The sequence below is a fragment of the Sciurus vulgaris genome (assembly GCF_902686455.1).
Source record: "Sciurus vulgaris genome assembly, chromosome: 3".
Classification (NCBI taxonomy): Eukaryota; Metazoa; Chordata; class Mammalia; order Rodentia; family Sciuridae; genus Sciurus; species Sciurus vulgaris.
In genome coordinates this window covers 56,779,264-56,806,739 of record NC_136463.1, presented here as the reverse complement: position 1 = coordinate 56,806,739, position 27,476 = coordinate 56,779,264, and the positions used below count along the sequence as shown (strand labels likewise).

General features: G+C 43.4%; 1 protein-coding gene and 1 pseudogene across 2 annotated transcripts in view; one reads left to right on the top strand and one right to left on the bottom strand.

The window, feature by feature from the left end:
* Positions 1–27,476, top strand: part of LOC306655724 (olfactory receptor 1E5-like) — a 517,137-nt pseudogene that overhangs the window by 224,539 nt on the left and 265,122 nt on the right. The gene's annotated exons all lie outside the window — the stretch shown is intronic.
* Positions 18,906–22,111, bottom strand: LOC306656222 (solute carrier family 35 member E1-like). The gene is given in 2 exon segments (XM_079131205.1): positions 18,906–21,835; positions 21,838–22,111. Coding segments are annotated over 2 exon segments (1,218 nt in total). The 5' UTR covers position 22,111; the 3' UTR covers positions 18,906–20,890.

Below are 27,476 nucleotides of genomic sequence, written 5' to 3'. Positions count from 1 at the left end.
TGCCTTGGGTTTTGAAGCTAAAGTGACTTTTAGATTGACATGTTGACACCTATAGATATGGCAAATTCCTTTATATTTCAGGAGCCCCAAGGTAACCCATCCCTTTGATGGCAACTTTTAAGCTGCTTCTGATTTTCTGTGATCTCAGGTTGCTCATCTCTTATGCAGGTCTTTGTTCTCAAATCAGAATGTTTCCATTGAACATACTCCTACAAGTAGAATTCTGAAAAATAAATATTACACATTTAAAATTTTGGCTATTCCTTCCAAACTGCCCTTTTGGAAGATTGTCCCACACTAAGAACTGATCTTGGTGGAGGGTAGGAGAAAACTGAGAATCACAGCTATGATTATTTGGGTTCTGATGGGTAACCTGTACCTGCAGGGCTTCTCCCCCATGCTTTGTTGACATATTTTCAGAGCACGGAACTTATGTTAAGACTTGGCATTCACAGGATGCCCTCATTCCATTCTGAGTACTTTCTCATGTGATTCCTATAATTGGCACCTAATCTCAGCCTGGTTGCAATATGTCCAAATAGGCTTCATCACCTCCCTCTGTACATAGATGCAGATGCAGGTGGGGCTAAGTTACCTGTGAGAGATCAACTCACTGGAGAACAGGAAAGGGCTGGGCTCTGGGCCCACCTCTGACTCATATGTCCCCCCAGGCACCAACTACTGTGCTGGCTAATAACCATAGATCCGCAGGGTATGGGGACAGGGAAGGCTGCCATCAAAGTCAGGCATGAGATTGGATGAATAGGTCAGGAAGGGCAACAGAACAAGCTGACATTCTCAGGTGAGAAGGAGGGTCAAGGGAGCCTGGAAACAGTCATGGTTGTGCTTGGGGACATTGTTTTTGTGGGGCATGAGGCCTGGAAAATGGACATGAGCTTGCTGTTGGACAGTAAAATTTGAAACTGAAACTTGTACTGCAGGCTCATCTATGTGGCTTGGCACAGTGATACTGAATTCCAGTGGAGGCAGGGCATCCAGAATAGTGTCAGGAACTGGGTGTGGGGACCTAGGTCTTTCAACAATGGAAGGGGAGGCCAGGATGTCATCACTGATGAGGGCATCTTGTGGGGCACATGATCAGAGACCTTCCCAGAGAATGGTGGCCACTCCTGGGCATCTACCTTATGTGCTGATTGAAAGAAAGTCCATCAGGGTTTGGGGAACCCCACAGATGTGTGGAAGACACTGGCCCACTCACAGAGCCTTACTGTAGAAAAACCTGGTACCAGGACCAGTTTCCTTAAACACCCTCTTTCTGGTTTCCCATGCCCTGCCTGGTCTCCTGAGCTTTCTAGGGAGGGTGTTGGGAGCACAGGGTCTTATCACCGATGGCACATCATTCAACCATCCTAGAATCACTCTGCTTGGACTCAGTACAATCACTGTATTTCTCCTGAGTTGTTCACTAGAACCCTGTGTCCCAAGCTCAGGACAGTAGGTGCTACCTGGATCCTGTAGGTGGAGGCTGCTGGCACAGGTCTCCTGCAGGATTTCCAGGAGGCTTTCTACTGTGGGTTCCAGTAACCTGGGAGATCCTTTTGCCTGCTGTCCACAATCTGGCTCTTGGAGTCTGGGAGTGTTCACTCAAGTCTATTACCCTCCACTGTGGAACCAGGATGTCTCAGCTGAAGAGCTGGACTTCATGACTTGCTGATGCAAGCAGTGGCTCAGAATGCCTGCTGGAAGTTAAAGAGGGTGGGTCCTACTTTCCATTTCTCTCAGCTCAAGGTCACCTTCTCAGAGATGCTTTGGTCAACCATTCTGCTGAACCAGTTGCTCTCCAGAATAAGACTTTGTTTTATCATTGTCTTCCACCCATGGATGCTATTGCTCCTTGTACCTCACAAACATACCTACTAGCACATGTGTCCAGCACAAAGATGCTCAGCAAGGACTCTATTGACTCTCTCCTCAACCCCCAGGCTGTATACCCTACCCCTTAGAATGGATCCATCATCTACATTAACTTTCTCTTATCCTCTCATGTGTAGAAGCACCATCCAGATCTGGTCTGGACACAGACGGAGAATGTACAGTGCGGGGCTCTCTAGTTGAACTGGGTCTTCCCACAGTTGCCTGAGCAAGTTCCCTAATCTCCTTTCTGAGCAAAGGAGATAAATGACCTGCCTGCCTCTCAAGGGTCTGGGATGATCAGTCAGTGTCTGCAAAGTACACACAGAATGAGCTGTACTCTTAATTAAGGAACTAAATAAAAAGCAGTCTTCTCCTAGGGAAGACATTCTCTATGCAAATGCCCAGTGTAGAGACGTCCAAGATGGCAGAGAGAGGAAGGCTAGATGTCCAGTTGCTCTGTGGCTCAGGACTCAAGCAGTGGGAGTACTGTTTCTCAGGAAGGTGGGTGAAAGAGGGATTTCACTAAAATTCAACATTGGATAGTCAGAGTGTCTTAGAGACTCAGAAATTAGGGTGCACTGAATAAAGAAGAAAGAGTATATTGAAACCAAGCCAATTTCAGCAGCCAAGCTTGTTCACCAGAGGGAAGGGAGAACAGAGACAGAAATGCAATGGACAAATTTGGCACAGAGAGTCCTGTAGCTCAAAAGGCAGCCCAAGCTTAACTGATCCAGAGCCTGCACAGCCATCTGGTGTTGGAAAAGTGCACTGTTTATCAACTGGCCATGGACAGCTGAGGTGGGAGCCAATTCAAGGAGGCCACACTGCAGCTTGCAAACCCTGTCCTGGCAAGTGCCCAACATGTGGCCCAGAGTGTACCCAGCAGAACATGAGTGAAATAGGCACAGAGGAGATTGTACCAGGGGTATTCAAGTAACAGATACAGAAGGGAGCCCATCTGGATTTCCCTTTGAGTCTGATGGCTCATTTGACCAGTGGAAGTAGGTTGGGAATCTGAAGAGATGGTTGTTAGTACATACAGGGACTCATCCCAGCAGGGTTGTATTTGAGAGCAGCAGAATGTGTGGAGAGTTGCGCACCACAACCATGACACCCCCCCCTGACCATGTAAGCAGAATTTTTGGGAGACTCCTGAGACCCAGACTCCCAGCAGAGCTTGGCAGCTGCCGGACCCTTGGGGTGAGACCATCCATTCATGTCAATTATTATTTTGACCATTCCTTCTTTGTGTATTAATAATATTTTCCTTATTTATTTATTTATTTAGTTTGTATGTTCTTGCTGTGCTGCTTGGTTTGTGGACATATAAACACTCATATTTCTTTTTTTCACTTTTTGCATTTTTAAATGTCATTGGTTTTTCTTGCCTTGTCTTTTGAGAGTTAAGGGTTTTGTTATTTTTGTTTTGTTTTGGTTTTGTTTCTTTCTCTCCTTTCTTCCCCAAGAACAGGAAATTCTCTTGTTCTTTATCCCTTTACCTTATGTTTCCTCCTCCTTCCTTATAATCATAACCTGCTATATGTCTTTTGCATTCTCTCTCTTCACATTTTAAACATTGTAAACTCTCTTCTATCTTCCTATAAAATTTTCTTTTCTCTTAACAAACTGTATTCTGACCTTTTTTAGATCTAGTTCATTTATAACTTCTGACCCCACCATTCATGTTGCAACTATTGCTGCTGTGGATGACTTAATTGACACACTGCTGTTTGTCTTAATGCCAGATCTAGTTCATAGTTGTTGGTTTTGCTGTTGGCAATTTCTGACTCCTTCCTGGAATCTTCCAGGGTGACTAGGTGAGCTGTAGTCACATCTCTTTTAAGGTTCAAGCCATTGTTCTCCAACTTCACAGCAGGTGCTTCCTGCATCATCTTCTCAACGATATATGTTTTTTATACTTATGGATAAGTTTTATTAGAATGGAAGTATATAAACTAAGAGCATCAGGAAAAATATGTATCAGGAGGAATCCAGAGAAGCTGGGCACAGACTTTTGACAATTTCCCCATCTAGGATCATAAAGGACATGCTTTCTCTTTAGCAGTAAACTATGTGGACACATGTAAAATGTCTTTTCATTGAGAAAACTGTTCCAGTTTTGGGGTCTGAGGCTTTTATTGAGAGCCAGTCACATAGAGACAACATGCTACATGACAGTCACAGGCACTGAAACATAGGATCCAAGTGATGAAATCAGAAGCACATCAAGTATGCTGATGTATGTGCAAAGCACTCCTGATAGGCTGAAATGACATGGTCCATTGCCCCAGGTACACAAAACATAATTATCAACCATTAACATAAGAACATTCTGAGGGCCAAAGGTCAGTCATGGTTCCAGGTTCCCTTGAAGATATGCAAGGACTGTACTGCAAGACCTACTCAGGAAACACTTTCCTCACACTCCACATGCCCTACTCAAAACTCAACAGTGCCCCATTATATGAGGGATTGTATGTGTAAACTCTGACATATATCGAGATGACATGTAGTCATTGGTTGAACTGAGATTTGAACCTATGGTGGGTTTATTCTTGCTTATGCTGTACTGACTTCTCACTAGCAGCTATGTGCTGAGTTTATAGATCACCCAGTCCATTGGTATGAACAAAACCCTTACTTGACTGTAAATCAGTATGAACCATCCTCTCTGCTGGGGACATATAAAGGTGTATTATGTTCATTCATATCTGACCTCCCAGTGGATTCTGTCTTTGCACAGAAAGTTTCCCTAGGTGTGTGTCTACAAGGTCATCATTATATTTATAGGTGATACAATGTTGTTGCTTATGCATAAAAGTACTAAGAGATAATACACGCATTCAGGGGCGAAAAAGCATTGTGGGTCAAACGTGGTAGCACAAACCTGTGATCCCAGCTACTCAGAAATTTGAAACAGGAGGATTACAAAATTGAGGCCAGTCTAGACAACTTAGTGAGACCCTGTCTCAAAATAAAAATGTTTTTGAGTAGCAGCAGCCAGTGGCAGGGCACTTGCCTAGTATGCAGGAGCCCTAGGTTCAATCCTTTCCCCCCAAAAAAGCACTTGTGGGAGTTATAGACTTAATTTTCCTACTAATCTTACCTATTTTTTAAAAATATAAATAAATAAACAAAGGAAACTGAAAAGGAATAAGTTGTAAATTATTCTGGGTTAGAAAAACCTGATCTTTTAAAAAGCCCATGAATTGAAGCAAAAGTTGTGATGAAATTTTTTGTCATGACACAATTTTAAACATATGCAAAAGTAGGGCAAGTAATACACTGAACTATCATATAATCATTACTCAGATTAAACAATTATCAGTACATGGCCTATCTTGTTTCAATTAACTTTATCCATTATCCATTTGTATCCTAAGGATAATAACTTTTAAAATGCACAAACATGTCAGGTACAGTGTCACATGCCTGTAATGCCAGAGTCTCAGAAGGATGAGATGGGAGAATCCAAGATCAAAGCCGGTCCTCATAAAAAAAAAAAAAAAAAGGAGACACTAAGTAACTCAGTGAGGCCTTGTCTCTAAATAAAATATAAAATAGGTCTGGGTATATGGCTCAGGGTCAAGTGCCCAAGTTCAATCCCTGGTATCCCCCACCCCAAGAAATGCATAAACACTACCATTATTTCATTTGCAAATTAATGATAATACTTATATTTTAGTTAGCTTTTGCATCACTGTCATTAAAAGATCTGACAGGAACACCTTATAGAAAGAAAAGTTTATTTTGATTCATGGTTTGCAGAGGTTAATTCTCTGACCACTGACCAGCTGACCAGCTGACTCCATTGCTCTGGGCCCACAGTGAGGCAGAACCTCATGGTGGAAGGGTGTAACAGAGGTAAGCAGTTCTGACATGGCAATCAGAAACAGAGAGAGCTCCTTTCACCAGAGACAAAATATAAACCCCAAAGCCATGCTCCCAGTAATCTACCTCATCCAGGGAATCCTACCTGCGTATAGTTACAGCCCAGATAATCCAATGTGTGAATTGATCCACTGATTGTGTCACAATCCTCACCATCTGGTCATTTAATCTCTGAAAATTCTTGCATTGTATTATACTTATGCTTCTGGGGGACATCCCATATCTAAGCCACAACATTCTTCCCTGGTCCCAAAAGTTCATGCCGACTTCACAGTGCAAAACATATTCAGTCCATTTCCAAGAGTTCCCATGGTCTAAACAGTCCCAGTACTGCCCAAATGCCCAAGTCCAAAAATCTCTTTTGAGATCAAGGCAAACTTTTTCCCTCCAAATATGTACGTTTTCCAGAAGCAAGATCTCTAAAGTAGATGCATCAGGGCAGTTATCTAGAGCCCTGCACTTAGGGACTCTCTTTGCTGGTGGACAAAGAAGTATCTTCCAGGAGGCATCCTACTGGAGACTGGGGTGACCATGCTGTCAGCTGATACACCAGAAGAGCTGGTATATGTGCCACAGGTTCGACAGTTGAAGCAGGAGGAAGTTAGATTTTGGAGCTATTTATGAAGTTGGCCCAGTGAAATTGCCGGCTGATGGCCTGTCTATCATAGCCATCTCCAACAGTTTTCTACAACACCTGGGATTTCTTTGGAAACTGAAGAGACCCTTGTAGATAAGAAGTGGGCAGCTTTCACAAGTAATGCCCCTGCCTGCACCCTAGCACCAGGGTCTACACAGTACCCAACCAGTGCCTTCTGGCCTCAGAGCCATGTCTCTGCAGGCTCCCCAGCCCAAGTGCAGGAGGACTGTGAAGGCCAGTAAGGCCTATGGCCAGAAGCTGGGGCCAGGTGAGGAGACTGAGGTTTCCAGCAGAGACAAGGGAGCGATGTTGGGTGGAGGCAAGGCAAAGGAAAGTGTGGGAATCCTCGAGAGCTTTCCCTGTGTCCTGAGAGGGGGATCTGTGGAAGCCAGCTACATATATGGTTTCTTATGGAAGGTGGATAAACAATTTTAGTCATAAAAGGAAGCCTTGCTGGGAGGAGGCAATAGGGCTGGGATGCAGCCCCCAGCTCAGAGACCCTGACTACATCACTTGGCAGCTGCATCAGGTGTGGAAATTGGCAGCAGCTTTGGAAAGGGCTCCTCAAAGGGGGTGTCATAAAGACATGTGCCACAGTCACCCTTATTTGGCCAGAAAGACACTGGCATCTTACCATCATGGTGGCTGGAGCCTGTGTGTGGAGTAAACTTGGCCCTCTCCCAGGCTGGTGGCCCATATTGGTGTCCACCTTTGGACAAGTGATAGTCCTATTAGTGACTTCCCATTGCTTAGCCTTGGAGGCTGCATACCTCTCCTGTCAGCCACTGTGCAGTGTCCAAACATGGTGACAGAACCAAGTGGCACTGCTGTTCTAACTTGGGCTTCATCCCAGACTCTGCTCATTAGTAGTTTCTTGCTGAGGCCTGTGCAGCTTTGCCAAGGCCTGATGAAGGTTTTCTCCTGTGAGTGCATGGGGTCTGCCCCTGAAGCCCACCCACATGACTCGACCTTGGCCAGCTCAGGTCTGAAAGGTGGAGGACTCCTAGGCTCCTGGGCAAAAGGAGGATGCAAGCCAGTGGCCACAAGAAACCCACTGAGTTCCAGAGTCCATCCTTCCTGCTGTTCACTTGTGGACACTCTGCAGGGTTGGTGCTCAGTACACTGAAGCATAACCTGACAGCCTGGCAGTGACCATTCCCCAACTGGGTGTTGGGGAGGAGGACAGAGAGGAAGGCTCTGAGCTCCATGGCACTTCTTAACTTTGTATCTATCCTTGGGCGATAGTCCTTGTTCCTCTGGGCCTCCACTTGCTTATTATAAAATGGGAATGACAGTGGTTCTATCACATGATAGTTCTTCCACAGTCGTGTGTCTCATTGGTGTATGATTTTTTAAAAAAAATATTTATTTATTTATTTATTTTGGTACTGGGGATTGAGCCTGGGGTACTCTACCCCTGAGCTACACCCCAAGTCCTTTTTATTATATTTTGAGACAGAGTCTTATTAAGTTTCTGAGGCTGGCCTAGAACTTGCATCCTCCTGCTTCAGCCTCCTGAGTTGCTGGGATTATAAGCACCCAGCAAGCTGACAGTTTTTACAGAGTGAGACTTGACTTGTCAATGGTGAAGTTGCTACACACATTCAAAGCAACCTGTAGTCCACCAAGGCTGTCATGGAGAATTCTGTGGAAGCTCCAGTAAGTGTTTCAGGTTCTAGCAAAACTGAAGTAGCAACCCTGAAAACCCCTCTGCTTCTAGTAACTAAAACACATGAAATTGCATCTTTGGCCTAGAAATTGACATCTCCAGGATCAAGGAAGGAGGGACCTGGTTGAGGGATGGCTAGGCTCAGAAGCCAAGACTGTAGCCTTGGGCATGCCTGCCACTTGCAAACCCTGGCAGCCTGAGTTTTACAGGCAGAGGACATGAAATTATGAGATGCATAAGATTAGAAACTGGAATTGGAAGCACATACAGAGTCCAAATTGGAAGACTGGAACTTCAATGACCATGTTCTCCTGAACTTCCTACCTAGCAGCAAGAGATGAGAAGGAAGCTGACTTCTTTGCCTGAGGAATGAAGGAGAAGGAAACACTTTCTCCTGAGAACCAGGACAGATGCCCTCATTTTGGCTTAGGATTTATGTCATCCACAACTTAGTGGCACTCCAAGTCAACTATATAGGAACTATAACTACTAGTGCAGAAGGATCAGCAGGACCAGTGGTACCCAAGAAGGCCTTCAGCTCCATCCCCAAAAGAACAGCCCTGGATTGTTGATGCTAAAAGATGTCAGGTTCCAAAAAGATTGGGCATCAGTAAAGACACCCCTCTCCTAAAATCAAGATGATACATAAAATCTCAAGAATCTAGAAAAATTACCACAATGTGAAGAAAAATAAGAGAAAGGGATTACTAACTGTGAAAACCCCCAAAATCAACAGTGCTGAAAACAAAAAAACAATAGAATTAGCATCAGTTAAGCTAAATATTCTTTGTTTGGAAAGATTAATCTACCAGGTAAAACAAGACAAAGCAGAGAAAAGGCATAAATAAAGAATACTCAGGATAGAAAAGGAGCCAAGTGAAGAGCAAATGAGGAAGTTTAATAATTAAGAGTGGGAGGGAGGTGGACTTGGTTGGTGCATACTGTACACATGCTTTGAAGCATTACACTAAACCCCATGATTATGTAAGTTAATACATGCTGATCAAAACTTTTAAAAGGAACAGGAATAATAGAAATGAATAAAATCAAATTAAAAGAAAAATAAAAAAGGTGACCATAATTACACTCCAAGAATTTATAAATTATTAAAAGTTTCTCAATAAGATGAAAAAAAATCAAATAGACTAGAAATCATTGAAGGACATTAATGACTGAGACAACTTTGAGACAGTTACTTGGTTTCTCTCAGTCTGTTTTCATGCTTGTACTATTGGAAAAAAAGTGTGTCTTCCTCATGGAAACTTCTGTGGATTGAAGCACATGCGTCAAACACTTAGGACTGTGCTTGTCACAATCAGTTCCCCACTAAATGTTGAGTTTTATTTATTTATTTATTTTGCAAAAATATCCATTACATCTTTATAATACTGAAAAATTGTAAAAACATTTTAAAAATATTTATTAAAATAATTAATAAGAAAATTATTAAATAAGCCATAGAGGATCTATGGGATCTAGGATTCTGTACCTGAAATTAAAAATGAATGCATTTCTATTTGTAGCAACGAGATCTCTTACATGTCTTGTTTTATGCAACAAAAAAAACAATTTCAGAAGAGTATATACTGGGGGATGCTATTTATGTTTCAAAATAAGACAGAGGGAGAGAGAGATTGGAGGGACAACTGGGATGGCAGTGGAGGTTGATTTGGGTGGGTAAAGGAGAATTTTATCTTTATCTTTATTTTCAAATTTTCACAATGAAAATTGTTGGTATAGTACATGGAGGTAAAATTTTAAAAAGTTTAAACCACTTTAAAAATAACTAGAGCTTACTGAATTTTCCTGGGAGGAGTCTGCAGGGTTGTAGATGGCATTACAGCACATTCAATCATATCTCCTTAAAACCCTTTACAGAGAAAATTCATAATAGCCAAACTATGGAACCAGCCTAGATAACCATCAACAGATAAAAGGGTAAGAAAATGTGGTATATATAACAATGGCATTTATCCAGTCATAAAGAAAATGAAATTATGTTATTTGCAGGAAAATGAATGTAACTAGAGACCATCATGTTAAGTGAAATAAGCCAAACTCAGGTCAATGGCCATATGTTTTCTCTCATTTGTGGAAGTTAGAGAGGAAAAATCAAGAGAAAGGAGGATGGGGGGGAATCTCATGAAAACCAAAGTGAGATCAATAAAGGAAAGAGACTAGGGCTGGGAGGTGAGGAGGGAGGGGAGAAGTTTTGGGGAGTGATAGTGGCCAGATCACGCTGTTACATCGTGTACATGTATGACTATGTAACAACAAATCCCATCATTATGCACAGCTCTAATGCACAAGTAAAAAATGTGGAAAAACTCCTCCTCAGACCTCCCCTGCTTCTCCAGGCTCCTCTCCATCCCCCCTTTGCCATGAGTCACACTCTTCTTTCCCTTTTCCACAAACAGGTAGAACTTCCTTGTCTTATCTTCCTTCGTTCCCCCCAAACATGGCAGCCAGGAGGTAGCTCTCCGTGATGCCCAGAGCCAAAAAAGAAGCCCAAAGCATGCTTGAAGGATATGACGTGGTCAGGGTGCAGCAGGCTGGCCAGCAGTCCAGGGACTGTGACCGTGGCAAAGCAGGCATCCACAAGGCTCAGGTGACCCAAGCAGTAATACATAGGGGAGCTCAGAGCCCCATCAGACCTCACCAGTACCACCATGCTCAGGCTGCCCAGGGCATTGAGCAGATAGACGCTGAGGAAGAGCAGGAACAACACCGGGTGGGTGACTGTGTCATCCATCAGGCCAAGGAGGAGGAACTCTGGGCCTGATATGAGGTTGACCAGAGCAGTTGAGGACCCGGCCAGGTGGGAATGCTGAGGAGTGAGGGAAGATAGTGGGTCTAAGTTCTGAGGAAGTCCAGGTGGGCTTCCTGCATGTCAAGTTTCCATGGATAAATTTTGATACACATCCTACATGTATCGTATTTACAAAAATTTTGGTAATAAAGACTTCTGCTTGCTAAAACAGATTGAAAACCGCATTGTTCATTGAATGATCCTAATTTTATGAAGAAACTGCTTTTCACAGGGGTGTTCTAAGGTAATGGTTAAGTCTCCAGTTTTGTTGTAAGTCATATCTGAGTTTGAGTCCTGACTTTACTACTAAGGTACTATGTCCTCTAGAGGTCTTAGTTTATTCCTTTTTGTTAATTCATTTTTATTGTAAACAAATGGGATACATCTTGTTTCTCTGTTTGTACATGAAGTAGAGGCATACCATTTGTGTAATCATGCATTTACCCAGGGTAATAGTTTTTGATTCATTCTGCTTTGTTCCCTCCCCACGACCCCTCCCACCCATCTTATCCCTCTATAGAGTCCCTACTTCCTCCATTCTTGCCCTCTTCCCACCCCCATATGTGTCATCATCCACTTATCAGTGAGATCATTCGTCCTTTGGTTTTTTGAGATTGAATTATCTCACTTAGCATGATATTCTCCAACTGCATCCATTTGCCTACAAATGCCATAATTTTATCATTCTTTATGATGGAGTAATATTCCATGGTGTGTGTATATATACACACACACACACACCACAGTTTCTTTATCCATTCATCAACTGAGGGTCATCTAGGTTGGTTCCACAATCTGGCTATGGTGAATTGAGCAGCTATGAACATTGATGTGGCTGTATTTCTATAGTATGCTGATTTTAAGTCCTTTGGGTATAGGCCAAGGAGTGGGATAGCTGGGTCAAATGCTGGTTCCATTTCAAGCTTTCTGAGGAATCTCCATACTGCTTTCCAGAGTGGCTGCACTAATTTGCAACCCCACCAGCAATGTATGAGTGTACCTTTTCCCCCACATCCTTTCCAACACCTATTGTTGCTTGTATTCTTGATAATCACCATTCTGATTGGGGTGAGATGGAATCTTAGAGTAGTTTTGATTTGCATTTCTCTTATTACTAGAGATGTTGAACATATTTTCATATGTTTGTTGATTGCTTGTAGATCATCTGTGAAGTGTCTGTTCATATCCTTAGCATATTTGTTGATTGGGTTATTTGTATTCTTGGTGTAGAGTTTTTTGAATTCTTTACAGATTCTGGAAATTAGTGCTCTATCTGAAGTATGATTGGCAAAGATATTCTCCCACTCTGTAGGCTCTCTCTTCACATTGCTCATAGTTTCCTTTGCTGAGAGAAAGCTTTTTAGTTTGAATCTATCCCAGTTATTGATTCTTGCATTTAATTCTTGAGCTATGGGAGTCCTGTTGAGGAAGTCTGATCCTAAGCCAACAAGTTGAAGATTTGGACCTACTTTTTCTTCTATAAGATGAGGGTCTCTGGTCTGATTCCGAGGTCCTTGATCCATTTTGAGTTGAGTTTTGTGCAGGGTGAGACATAGGGATTTAGTTTCATTCTGTTGCATATGGTTTTCCAGTTTTCCCAGCACCATTTGTTGAATAGGCTCTCTTTTCTCCATTGCATATTTTTGGCCCCTTTGTCTAGTATGAGAAAATTGTATATATTTGGGTTTGTGTCCATGTCCTCTATCCTGTACCTTTGATCTACCTGTCTATTTCGGTACCAATAAATGCCATTTATGTTACTATTGCTTTGTAATAGAGTTGAAGATCTGGTATTGCAATACCCCCTGCTTCGCTCTTTCTGCTGAGGATTGCTTTAGCTATTCTGGGTTTCTTATTCTTCCAAATGAATTTCATAATTGCTTGCTCCATTTCTGTAAGGTACATCATTGGAATTTTAACTGGAATTGCATTGAATCTGTATAGCACTTTTGGTAGTATGGACATTTTGACAATATTAATTCTGCCCATCCAAGACTATGGGAGATCTTTCCATCTTTTATGGTTTTCTTTAATTTCTTTCTTTAGTGTTCTGTAGTTCTCATTGTAGAGGTCTTTCACCTCTTTTGTGAGATTGATTCCTAACATCCTTCATGCTCAAAACACTAGAAAAAATTGGGGTAGTGGGAACATTCCTTAACATTGTACAGGCTATCAACGATAAGCCCATGGCCAGTATCATTCTAAATGGTGAAAAACTGAAAGCATTCCTCCGAAAAATTGGAACAAGGCAGGGATGCCTCTTCTCCACTTCTATTCAACATCATCCTTGAAACTCTAGCCAGAGCAATTAGACAAACCAAAGAAATTAAAGGGATACGAGTTGGAAAGAAGAACTCAAACTATCCCTGTTCGATGATGACATGATTATATATTTAGAGGAACCTGGAATTACACCAGAAAACTTTTAGAACTCATAAGTGAATTCAGTAAAGTAGCAGGATACAAGATCAATGTTCATAACTCCAATTCATTTTTATTCATAAGTGATGAATATTCAGAAAGAGAAATTTGGAAAATTACCCCATTCACAATAGCATGGAATACAGATTTTCAAATAGCTTCTAATTATGCTTTGTATTTCACTCTTGTCTGTTGTGATATTTCCTTGTTTATTCTGAATTTTAGTAATTTGAGTTTTCTCCCTCTTTCTCTTTGTTAGTGTGGCTAAGGGTTTATCAATTTTGCTTATTTTTTCAAAGAACCAACTATTTATTTTGTTAATTTTTCTGATTGTTTCTTTTGTTTCAATTTCATTGATTTTGGCTCTGATTTTAACTATTTCTTGTATTCTACTACTTTTGGTGTTGGTCTGCTCTTCTTTTTCTAGGGCTTTGAGCTGTAGTCTTAGGTCATTTATTTATTGATTTCTACTTCTTTTGTTGAATGCATCCTGTGAAATAAATCTTCCTCTTAGTACTGCTTTCATAGTGTCCCAGAGATTTTGATATGATGTGTCTTGTTCTCGTTTACTTTTAAGAATTTTTTTATTTCCCTTCTGATGTCTTCTGCTATCCATTCATCATATAATAGTGTCTTATTTAATCTCCAGGTATTGGAGAAGTTTCTGTTTTTTATTCTGTCATTTATTTCCAATTTGAATCCATTATGATCTGAAAGAATACAAGGTAGTATCTCTATCTTCTTATATTTGCTAACAGTAGCTTTGTGGCATAAAACACGGTCTATTTTAGAGAAGGATTCATGTGCTGCTGGGAAGAAAGTGTATTTGCTCTTTGTTGGATGGTATATTTTATAAATGTCCATTAAGTCTAAATTTTTCATTGTATTTTTGAGATCTACGGTTTCTTTGTTCAATTTTTGTTTGGAGGATATGTCCAGTGGTGAGAGAGGTGTTTAAAATCACCTAGTATTATTGTGTTGTGGCCTGTTTGATTTCTGGCATTGAGAAGAATTTGTTTGACATATATGGATGAGCCACTGTTTGGGGCATAGATATTTATGATTGCTATGTTTTGCTGATTTATGCTTCCCTTAAGTAGTATGAAATGTCCTTCTTTATCCCTTCTGACTAACTTTGGTTTGAAGTTCACATTATCTGAAATGAGGATGGATACTCCAGCTTTTTTGCTGTGTCCATGTGCATGGTATGTTTTTCCCTATCCTTTCACCTTTCGTCTGTGGGTATCTCTTTCGGTAAGATAAGTCTCTTGCAGGCAGCAAATTGTTGGATCTTTCTTTTTAATCCAATTGTCAGTCTATGTCTTTTGATTGATGAGTTCAGGCCATTAACATTCAGGGTTATTGTTGAGATATGATTTGTATTCCTGGTCATTTGGCTCATTTTTTTTTTTTTTTTGACACACCTTGATTTCTCCTTTATTTGGCAGTTACTTTAGGGTAGTTTCTCCCTTTGCTGACCTACATTGTTGTTTTTCATCTCTTCCTCATGGAATATTTTGCTGGCAATGTTCTGTAATGCCATCTTTCTTTTTGTAAATTCTTTTAGCTTTTGTTTATCATGGAAGGATTTCTTTCATCATCAAATCTGAAGGTAAGTTTTGCTGGGTATAAGATTCTTGGTTGGCATCCATTTTCTTTCAGGGCTTGAAAAATGTTGTTCCAGGACCTTCTAGCTTTTAGGGTCTGGATTGAAAAATCTGCTGATATCTGTATTGGTTTCCCCCTGAATGTGATTTGATTGTTTTTTCTTGCAGCCTTTAAAATTCTGTCTTTATTTTGTATGTTAGGTATTTTCATTACAATGTGCCTTGGTGTGGGTCCATTGTAATTTTGTGCATTTGAAGTCCTATAACCCTCTTGTACTTGATTTTCCATTTCATTCTTCAGATTTGGGAAATTTTCTGATATTATTTCATTGAATAGATTGTTCATTCCTTTGGTTTGTTTCTCTGTGCCTTCCTCAATCCTGATAATTCTTAAATTTGTCCCTTTCATGATATCCCATAGTTCTTGTAGATTCTGTTCATGTTTTCTTACCATCTTCTCTGTTTGGTCAACTTTGTTTTCAAGATTAAATATTTTGTCTTCAATATCTGAGGTTCTGTCTTCCAGATGTTCTATCCTATTGGTTATGCTTTCTATGGAGTTTTTAATTTGGTTCATTGTTTCCTTCATTTCAAGGATTTCTGTTTGTTTTTTTTCAATATCTCTAACTCTTTATTGAAATGATCTCTTGCTTCCTGTATTTGCTCTTTTAACTGTTGATTGGTGCAATCATTCAATGCCTGAATTTGCTGTTTCGTCTCATCATTTGCTTCCCTGATCATTTTGATTATGTACATTCTGAACTCCCTTTCTGACATTTCTTTTGGCATGCTGTCATTGGATTTTATTGCTATACCATCTAGGTTTGTTTGGGACATTTTCTTCCCTTGTTTTTTCATATTGCTCTGGTATCTTCCCCTCTAGAAACTCTGGGATATTGCAGATTTCCTCTATTGACTAATATTGTCTCTATAGATTTCCAATAACTCACCTCTTAGCTTTCAGTAGCCTGAAGTATTGGAGGAACTTGATAATGTGGTGTTCCACTAGGAAGCTAGCCTTCTTGGGGTGGTGGCCTTCAGGTGGAGTATATTCCCCGGTGGCTCTGAGTTGGTCCCAAGTCTCTCAGTACCTCCTCTTGTTGGCTCCTGGGTCTTGTCATGGGTCTTCTAGCCTCCTGTAGGTGTCTCAGGAAGGGAGTTGCCCTTCCAATGATGATGGCCACGCCCTCAGGAGTAATTCAAAATGCCTGCACCAGCCTATAAAGAAGCCTCTGGCTAACTCCGTGATGGCACAAACCTCAGCGTGGTGGTCAGGTGGGGTGGCTGAGTGGTGGCGTCTGCATTTGGCCTGGTCGTAGGGTGGGTTGGCTACCTGCCGCCCAGCTCCACAAGGCAGGTGGGTTGGGTGCCCACCTGCTACCTCTGTGATGCAGGCACCCGGACTTGCCCATCAGCTCGCTCCACGACTACGACCAACCAGTGATGGCACCGACCTAGGTGCAGGGGTCAGGCAGAGTTGTTCAGTTATGACTTCTGTCCTTGGCCTGCTGGCTGGGCAGGTTATCTGCCCACTGCTTATCTCCACGATGTAGGCAGCCTCTCAATTTATCCTTTAATGAGGAAAACACTAGTTTCTATCCTTGGGCTTGGTTATGAGGATAAAGAATGAGTAATAAAGTTTAAAATTGTTAGCACAGTTCCTGACACATAATAAGTCAAGTCACATAATAAGTCTTATAATTTCATCTGTCTACTCATCATTGGTCTGTCGTCGTTGTTGTCATCATCATCATCATCATCATATTTCAATGAGTTAGGACCCAGGTCATCTAAATATGAGTCTAAATCTCTTCACAAAATGCCTTACTGCATTTGCCATTCATTTTTACCACTCATTGTATACTAATTCACCAATTGATCAACCATTTCCATAAAGGATCCTATAGTATATATTTTAGGCTTGTGGGTCATACCATTTGTGTTGCAGCTACACCACTCACCACTCTGCTTTCATAGTGCAAAAGCAGTGGCCCACAAAAAGTAAGTGAATAGCCATGGTCATGTTGCAATAAAACTTTATTTACAAAACAGGTGGAGGACTGGAATTGCCCTGTTGTACATGATTTTTTTGACCCCTGTATAGGATACTGGGGGAGACAGGGAGATGAAGAAGTCTTAGCTTCTATCCTGGAAAAGTTTGATCTGGAGCAACATGCAGAGTGTCTTAGTGTGTTTCTAATTTCTTGGAGGAGTTTGGAAAGAATTCAAAATAGTGTAGGACTTGAATCAGGCCTTGAAGAATGTATAGGAGGTCACCAAATAGATGTGCTCTGGTGTAGGAGGAGAGGGTATTCCTGACAGTGGGAAGAGATTGTGTGGTGTTGTTGGTAGAAGAGGCATGGACTGAAGAAGGGGAAGCATCCACTTTTTGACACCAAGACCCTGGGCAAAGTTTATTCTTGCTCTTATCTCAGTGCATAAAATCAGTTGTACAAAATCTGTTACATTTCTCAGTTAGCCATGACTTCATTGATTTCAGAAATAATGCATTTATTTTGGCTCCCATTCAATCTCTTCCTTAAAACACTTCACTTTTCTCCTGTTGCTCCAAAGTGTTCTTCTTCCAATCTATTCTGTCCACCCTTTGCCAGGAACACTGGTCAGGCTTTGGTGAGATCCCAGAGAGTGGACCAAGTCAACTCCTATCAAAATCCTTCTCTCAGGAAGAAGCTGCATCTGCCTGCCTTGTCCAGTGAGCTGTATACAAAAATTTATCCAGAAATGAAGGAAGGGTGCAGAAGAGAGGGTGAAGGGAAAGTTCAATAGCCATACCTGACCTGTCAACTTCCAGGATAAGCCCCAGATGTATCCTGCTTTCATTTTTCTGCTTCTCTGCCATTGTCACCCATTATCTGTTTCAGAGAAATCACCTCCTTAGTTCCTGCAAACCCCACTCCTTGACCCATCATAGAAGAGGAGTATGGAAAAGCTAAACCTGGGCACCCCTCAAAATCATCCATTTATTTTTCAGTGCACTATTCTTCTTTACAGAGCTCCTGACCTTCACTTCCCAACATCTCCTTAGGCAGCTGCCTGATGTGGCAGAAGAAGCATTATCTGTGAAGTCACAGCCAAGTGGGCTTTCATCCCAACGGCTGTGTAAACATTTACTCTTTAGTCATCTCATCTATAAAATGATGGTCCTATATAAAATGATGATTCACCTATAAAATGATGATTTCTGCTTTACATGGCTGATATCAAGATAAAGTGAGGTAATATATGTATAAGGAGTAGCACAGAATGGATGCTGATAGATCTTGGTTCTCTTTTCCCCATATATAAATCCACTGGTTTTTTTCTATGGCTTCTTGAGGTGGTTCAGTCCAGTCCTGGAGGGCTACAGTTATTTAGTTATTCTTCTTAATCTCAACTAAAACCTGCTTTTCTGCAACAAATGGCATCAGTTTTGGCCTCTAGGGACAACACGTGCCAACTCTGCTCCCTCTGTGTTTTGGAGGTTTTTGTTTGTTTGTTTGTTTTCATATAGCAATCAAAGGAATCTGTTCTAGGTCTACAGATGTATTCTTCAATCCGAAGATCATTGGAGCTTTAGATTCTTTCTCACAGGACCTAATTTCCAGGTCCTTTTTCATTCACCTTTGCTTTGTCAATGTTTTCTTTTCTTTTCTTTTTTTTTTTTACAGAATTAAATATCCCATTTATTAATTTATAAACCATAATAAAACCAGACAGTCATTTCCTCTCACCAGCAGATCTTGCTTTGGAAAAGGAAAACAAGTTAATATGCAAATTTCAGTAACATTAGAAATTTCATTAAATCCAAATAGAGGCATAATTCATTTTGGAGTTCAATGATATGTTTGAGGAATCACTTAACTATAATCGTAAACAACTACCATAACACCTTTGCAGTGCAGAACTGCATTCACCAGTGAGAACAGTTCATCCGCAGGCTCCACAGCTTCTGGTGAAGGCACTCGGCAGGACTGTTCAGAAGCAACACCATCAGGACTGTTTCTTCCTATTTTACCTAGCAAGTCTTAAAACCTGGGATCAAGATATGTATTAAGCAAGTGAACCACAGACGGACAAACAGGGATTCTCCTGAGGCCGCTGATGAGTAAACTTAGACAAGGAGGAAGGCCCATTCATAAGCAGACAAAACTGAACCTCTTCAATACAAAATTCCAATTATCAACAGCAAAACACAAAATAAAACCCAACACAACCAGGAGTCAAGCAGAAGCAGTGTTACTTCCTCTCTGAATGGGGAAACACTGCATTCAACAGGAGATAAAGGGCGAATTGGTGTCCTATCTGTGACCCACTGTCCCCAAATGTAGCTGGAGTTTGGGAACAGTGCTGAAGAAAGAAGGGCAGGTATCATCAAAAAGACCCCAGAAGCCAAGTCAGTGGTCCCTCTGTGAGGGCACGGCCCCTTTGTGATGCCAAAAAAGACTAAGGCCACAATGGGGACCTTGCCATCCTGGGGTCCTATAATTTTCCTGATATGATTCTGCCCAAACCCAAACTTTTAAAAGCTTTTTTGAAGCAGGGTCTCACCTTGTTGCCCAGGATGGCCTTCAACTTCTGGGTTTAGGGGATCTTCCTGCTTCAGCTTCCCTAGTAGCTGGGACCATAGGTACGTGCCACTGTGCCCAGCTCCCAAATGCATTATTAACCAAAGAATCTGATTTGGCAAACAAAACCCTAGCTTGGTGCTCCCCCTTCTCCCCTTATCTAGGAGATGGTTCATCCTAACGTACACACAACACAAAAGCAGATCATGGACGCAAACCACTGATGGTGTTGTCACACAAAATATTGAGATAATATTCTGGATTCCGTCCATTTTCAGTGATTGTGGTCATCAAGAGAAAAGCTTCAGAACACTTCGCTGCTTCTTGCTTATTACCAAACTAGTCAGATAGGCATCACCATTAGGAACTTTTCTTCTTTTTAAACATTTAGAAATGATGAATTCCGATCCATAAGCCAGTCTTGCTGTGTCCCCTAATGGGGACCGTGGCATAAAAACACACAACTATAAAATATTCCTTAGAAAAATGCAAGATCCTCATGAAATCAAGATTTCCCCACCAAACAGCCTTCCAAGTCATCACTGAAGCGGCCAAGACTCGTACAAAAAGACAACAAGTACCACAGAAACACAGCTTGAGACACATGATTCCTAAAGATCCTGTGTGCTGCCTGGAGAGGGGACGTGCCCTGCTCTGGCAAGGGAAGAGAAAGGTGGACGATGGAGACGCCATTTCCCTTCCCCTGGATTTGGGTGGACTCTGACTCCAATCTGCAGTCAAAGACTCAAGCCCAGGAGTTCAGTGCCACCTGCGAGGCGCTCACTCCACGGTGCTTGCCTGTAACTGCCAACAGCCTGGGGGCTGACTGGGGTGCTGGTCCATCCTGGTTGCTGGGGTGTCTGGAGTAACTCTTCCAGGCCACTTGCCTGCACGATGCCCAAGTTGGTCCTCTGCGTGTCCAAGCAGTAAAATTAAAGCAGCTAGCCTGTCATCCTCAAGCACTACCTACGATCCTCTCCTCCATCCCCCAGGACATCAGCTCATGCTTGCTCCCAGGTCTGTGTCCACAGCGAGCTCCCTTCTCTGGTCAGGGATGTCCCCTTGGAAAGCTGAGCAAGAAGTGTGAAACACACTGCTTGAGGAAGAACTCCACATGGAAAGGTGAAATCTGGCCAAGAGCTCCGTAGGGTCACGGCCCCGTGATGACAGACTCCAGGAAGAAGGAGCATCACCGGTCTCCATTCGGTTTTCCCTCTGCCCAGAGCCCACCACCGTCCGTGCTGTAGTCATGTCCCCGGCTGCCCACTTGGGGGCCAGAAACCCCAGGGTCTCCTGATGGTAAGCCGCACACCGTTCTCTCAGCAGGGTGGTACATTCACTGCTTGTCAGAAGTCGCGATGCTGCCGGGGGCGCAGGGGCAGGGGTCGCAGGATGTCCCGCCCCAGCCTCTGCACTCTATACGTCATAGCGGTTCAAAGTGCACGCGTTTGGGTGGCTCTGCCGGCTGTACTGAAAGTGATCTGTCAGGATGTTGTTGCGGCCATACTGATAGTCTCTATACTGGGGGAAGAGGATGCCGTTGGGCTTCTCCAGTGGGCTCCGGTGGCGCTCCTTGCTGCTCAGGTCCGCCGTGGAGACCGGGAGCAGGTGCCTCCTGGCTTGCTGGTTTGCATCATACTTGGTCTTATTGTACAGGAAGACCCCCAGGATGGCTGTCATCATGCCCAGTACATTGGTGCTGGTGACCGGGTTGCGCAGCATGATCAGGGACACTGTGATGACCATGATTCTCTTTGTGGCGTTGGCCACGGAGTAGCTTGGGGGGCTGATGAGGTTGAGGATCCTGAAGGCAATAACATTCTGGGCAAAGTTACAGAAGCCACTCGCAGCCAGGAGCAGGAGTGTCCAGGGCCACTGGGAGACATAGGTCAAGTCACTGCTGACCAGGAAAGCTGAGAGGTCCACCAGGACCCATATAGGGATCATAAAGAAGACAGCATGGCAGCCCAGGATGTTCAGCAGGGTGAGATGGTGGATCCGTGAATCTCTCAATACCTTTTTGGAGAATATGTTCTGAAGCGAGAAGCACAGTGTGGCAGCAAGGGCACTGACGAGTCCCCACATGTCAAATGACAATTCAGTGACAGTGGCCAGCAGGACGCCGCTGATGATGGGGATGACCTTGGTGCTCTGCTTCTCCTTCATGATGATCCGGGACAGGAGGACTACCCAGATGGGCATGGTGGCCTTGACAGTGTGCGCGTAGGACACGGGCACCTTCCAGATGCTGACGTGCGCTGACACAGACGCAAAATACTTGCCAAAGGCGAGCGGCAGCACGTAGCGGGGGTAGAAGCGTGGCGGCAGCCGCGGGCCGGCGGATGGATGCGGGCCTGGCCCGGGGAGACAGGCGGTGCGGGGGGCACACGCCTGGCGCGGAGGAGCGGCGGGAGTCCCGCGCACAGCGCCAGGATGTGGCACAGCGACACGGTCACCGGGAACGGGAAGGCGCTCAGAATCACCTTGTTGACCACGTTGCCGCCCGCGCTCAGAGCGTACCACAGCAGGCACAGCGCTGCCACCCGCGCACCCTCGCGCGCCCCGCAGCCACTGCCCGCAGCACCCTGGCCCCCAGCGCCGGCGCCCGCGCCCACCGCCGCTGCCGCAGCCGCCATCCTGCCCGAGCGGCCGCCCCTTCCCGCCCGTCCGACGGCCAGACCAATGTTTTCTTAAGAGAAATTGGGCAGTGCTCAAGCTGGGGTTGGTCTGTGTGGAGTTCCCTAGGGCAATAAGATGGCTCAAGCTTACCATTCATGCCTGATTATTGAGTGCTTGCTGGGGGAAGGCGTTGTGGGCTCTGGGGCTGCAGAGGTAAGGCAGCCATTGTCCTTGACCTCCAGCTATGCACAATGTAATAAACACTGCACTAACTGTATGAACAAAGTGAGGGTGATTTCCTCTTCTGGCTGATATGGGGAAGATTCCAAAGAAGAGGTGAGACTCAAATAAGTTTGGAAGAATGAGTAGAAAGTCATGTGTGAATGGGAAGGGTAGGGCAGGTTGGGGAAAGAGAATGTGAAAGCAAAGGAAGATTTTTTTTTATGTTTTGCATGTGTGACTTGGAGCTAAAATGTGGCTTCCTCCTCTTTAATACTTAATGCAGAGTTGATGGAGATGGGGTGGAGAGGAAGAAAGGACACAAAGTAAGAAGATAGCACAGAAATGTTGGATTCTTTCACTTGAAGGGCAGCATGCCAGACCTCAACTGCTTCGGCAGAGTATGTAGGCTGGTCTCTCTCCTGGCCAGAGGTTCCCAGGCTTGGAGGCAGATGCATGATCATCCGTCTCGGTTCAGAGACTTCAGTGTCTTTCCTGTGGGCTGCAACAACAGTACTATGTAGAGAGAGGCAGACAGACAAAATTGCAAGGGCCCTGGGAATTCCTGAGTCATGCTCTTCCCAAGTAGCTTACCGCCCAGCCAGTATCCATGCTGCCTGGTGGATAGAGCAGACTGCTCAGCCTGGTGTCCACAGTTTTCCAACATGGCTCCTAGCATTCTCTTTAGTCTTCCCCCCATTTCCATAGGCTTCCACTTCCCCTGACCTCAGCCAGGCTGGCCTTTTTACTGTCTCTTACACCTCTCTCACATGCCCCACCCCTGCTCTCTCCATCCCACCTGGAATGCTTTTTCTACCCTATCCCAATATCCAACCCCGGTTCCACTTCCTCCAAGAAGCCCCATATCTGTAGCCCCCATAACTGCCTCTCTCCTCTATCTCTTGTAATTCTCATTTGGAACTTAATCCTCCTTTGCTGACACTAAAGTGACTTCTGCTGTGATGCTCATCTTCCCCACTAGATAATGAGGCTTCTGAGGACATATAATTAGTTATCTTTTCCCATCTGACCCTTGGGCTAGACAGGGCTTTGCCCAAACTCTTTTGACAGAGTAGGCTCCGGAGAAGAGGTGGCATTTGAGCAGGGCCAGTTCAAAGGAATTCACTGGACAGACAAGAGTGGAAGTTGATTTTAGAAAAAAGGAATAGCATGTATGAAGGAAACAATAAGGGAAGCTTTAGGGAATTTACTTAATATCTTTGAGCTACATTTTTTCCTCCAACAATGGATCATTATACCCTCCTCATAGTATAATGGTTAAAGCACAACACAGGAAACAGTAGGTGCTTTGTAAATGTCAACCCTCCACCTCCTAACCACTTTCAGTGTTAGGGAGATAAGGTTCACTGGATTTATGTTAGCTTTCTCTGCAATGTCTGGCACTTGACTGGCTTTCCTTGGTACTGAATTGCTACTATTGATGCAGGGTCCTTTCCTAAGGCCCAGATATAGTAGGTACTGATTTGAAATAGGTAGGAAGAACTCACCTAAAATAGAAAAATGAAGCAGGGCTATATCAGATGTAGGAACAGTACCTTGTCTTCCACACAAGTTGCTGCCCTAAGCCCTACTGCAGACGTCACTCAGATACACCAAGACACAGAAGTACACAGGGCACACACCTGCATAAAGACACAGGCATATCTTGACACATCCAGACACATGGGCATGCCAGGCATGCACTCACACTCACTAGGACAGGATCACCACATGGAGCACACACAGAGTCATAGTCACTAACACACACAGAAACACACACAATCCATGAACTACAGAAAACATAGCACACATGCCACTTACACATGAAGACTTACACACAGACCCCATACACAAATGACAGAGACATAGAGACCTCAGTGGGTTCTCCCAGACACAGTGGGACTCCATACAAGTTCACACATAGATGCCTGCTCACTGCTCCCTCCCCCTCACTCCCCTGCTCAGGTCTGTCTGCTTTAATAGAGGAGTAGTGGGTAATGGTACACAGGGAGAACAGTACCTGGACCCTGCACTCTCAGTCCTGGGGGGCCTCTATCCAATCCATGAATCCAGTTTCTTCCTGGACAATCCAGATTCTTCTCTCAATGGGGTGCAAAATTGCTTTCTCTTTGATGGCAGTTTTAACCTGAGATGAGTTTTTTCATTCCAAACATCTCCTCCCTTCCTCTAATTTTCTTTGCCAACATCTTACTCATTTCTCTTCAACAATCTATTTAGCAATCTTACCTGTTATGTCTACTCCATGTCAGGCAGGTAGTGGAGCAGCAGGCAGGGAAGGCATTCAGAGATGAGCAGGACATTGTCAAGGAGTTCATCTTACCGTCTTGATATCAGGCAACTGGTAATGATTCTCTGATATCATCTCACCCAACACCATATCAGAAGCAGGGGAAGCAACACCAGGAGAACACTGTACCTGAAGTCATTCAGCAATCAGGGGATGAGTCAGAATTGCAATTCCAGGTTCTGGATCCCACCTGTGATTCAGTCACTTTCCTGTGCTGTCTGCCTCACGTGGGCAGGTAAGTATTTATCTCCCTCCCTCAGGCACTTGACCTACCTACCTTGCCTTTCTCCACTGATTATTCTATTCCCTGCCAACAAGTTTTCTGCCTGTGAACTCACCTGTGGGTGTGACCAGGCTCTGGTCACCACTGCATAGACCCAGGGGTTTAAGAGGGAGAATTATGGCAGGTGTAACCTGGAGAAGAAGACTTGGCTCCACAGTCAAAGGTGGGATGGGTGACATGAAGGCCAGAGCAGAGGGAGTCACCCACTAATTAATTAACCAGAAAACTCCATGGAGAGCTACAGCAGCCTCTGAAATCCTTGGCCCCATAAAGACCCCTCAGCCCTCAAACAGTCTGGCTTCCCCTTGCCTACCCTGCTAAAGAGACTGAGTGGGAGAGTAGGAATGAATGTATCTGGGATCCTGAAACTGAGATAGTCCTCAGCATGGTGGCTGGCTGGGTTGACCCACCAGGCTCAGAGGATATTGCAGTCACTCCTCAGCTTCCTACTCAGGGAAATGACCTGAGAGGACTGGTTAAAGACCAATGGCCAGGAGACCCACTCCTCTTCTCCCTGGCTTTCTCCATGCAGAACTTTGATCATAAGGCCTAATGTTGCAACATCAGCATTTGACTCCTCCTCCTAATCCCCATATGAGAAGAGCATTGTGCAGAACTGGGACTTGGGTGTCCACTTCCCACTGTGGCCCCAGCAGTCCTTCTCTGAGCCCCAGCCCCAGAAGTCAAGGGAGAGTAAGAGGAGCCACAGGTACTGGTAGTCACCCCAGGATAGCAGGACTGAGATTAGGGCAGCTGAGGCTCATATCCCAAGTGGAGCTGCTGCTCTTCATAAACTTGTGAGGTACTGCCTTCACTCCATGGCCAGATTGGAGATGCCAGGATCTCTGTCCTATCCAGCTTGTTTCAGAAAAAGATAATTTTTTCTCTTCATTTCAAAGCCTCCTGACTGTCCTGACTTCCTCACTGACCTCAGCAGAGCATCCTCCTGGATCTAGTGAAGTACACTCAATTTCCAAGGCTGGACCAATTTCTCCCAAGCTCACTCTCCCTGTCTCTGTCCCATGCCCTTCATTTGCCTGTCTGCCTTGTAATGCTTGTGGAGCTGACTATTCCCTCTAATGGGATGAACTTCTCCAGCTTGACCATTCGCTTGGCAACAATTATTCACTGTCTTTGGGGTGCCCAGCCCTGTTGATCTCCCAGGAATGTCAGAGAAGTCTTGACCTGAGTGAGATATACAAGTCCTGACTTTTGGATAGACTCTGGGCAAGTCACTTCTTTCCTCTGGGTCTGTTTCCTCATTTTCAAATTGAAAAGTGGGAACCAATGACATCTGAAGATCCCTTTATGTTTGAGGATGTAAAATTATGGAATTGCACCTTGATAGTGAACATTCAGTTTGGGGAGAGAACACCTGGACAGCAATAGTGGTAATGCTAAGCAGTAACCCTAACTAATATAGAGCATTTATTATTCTTTTCATTATTAGCCACAGACCTTAACCTAAAAAAAATTTACCTAGATGGCATTCACAGAATAATGACAATGTTCCATGAGGTAGACTTGCCACAAGTTAATTGATCCTTATTGTAATGTTGATCAAACTATTAAAGGTGTGGCAACTTAGAACTATTTTTTTCTGTGAAAATTTCCTTAGATCCCAGAGAGAAAAGCCAGAGTCAAATAGGTGACCATTTCTTTAACTCCTGAGAGCTGTGGAAGAGTTCATCAGGCAAACTTTTCACTAGTGACGCCATCATCAGCAATGACTATATGTATCTCCTCAACACTGTGAAATATTTTTATTATTATTTAATATTAATTATTCTTTTCTTGATTTTGGATTGATGGAAAGTCTTATTTTAATTTCTTTAATCATTAATTACATCTCTCTACAAATGAGTTCCCGTGCCTCCCTGTCTTTACCTGCCTGTTTTCCAGACTGCATAGCCAACTGTAAGCCATTGTCTGATCCTGTCTTGTTTTCTTTAATGTCAACTATTTTAAATGAATTCTATTTTATATCAGCATAGTTATAATTCTCAGGCAAATGAATAAATAAATGAATATCATCAACTATCACATGGTTCAAACTGACTTGTGGAGTAATTTCCAAAGATGTAGCATACCGTAACCAGGTGTGGTAACACACGTCTATAAAACCAATGACTCGGGAGACTGAGGCAAGAGGATTGCACGTTCAAGGCCAGCCTCAGCAACTTTGTGAGGTCCCATCTCAAAATAAAAAATGAAAAGAGCTGGGGATGTGGCTCAGTGGTTAAGTGCTCCTGGGTTCAATCTCCAGTACAAAAAAATCATTTTTTAAAAGATATATCACATCATGTAAACACAAGTTGCAATGTAATAAAAATTAAAGTTTTTATTTCATCTGTATCTGAGATTCAAAGATTTTTACTCATATGAAATATTAAGTAGCTCTTCTGCATGTGGTGACCTATGGATCTGAGTTTCTTCTATCACACGGCTCCACTATCTTAGCTGTGTTTCCTATAGAAGTGGAAAACAAAGGAACAGAAAAGAAGGGGCAGTGCATTAGGTATTTAACATCTTGGCCAAGAAGTTACCTGTAACATTTCACTTTTTATTTCTTG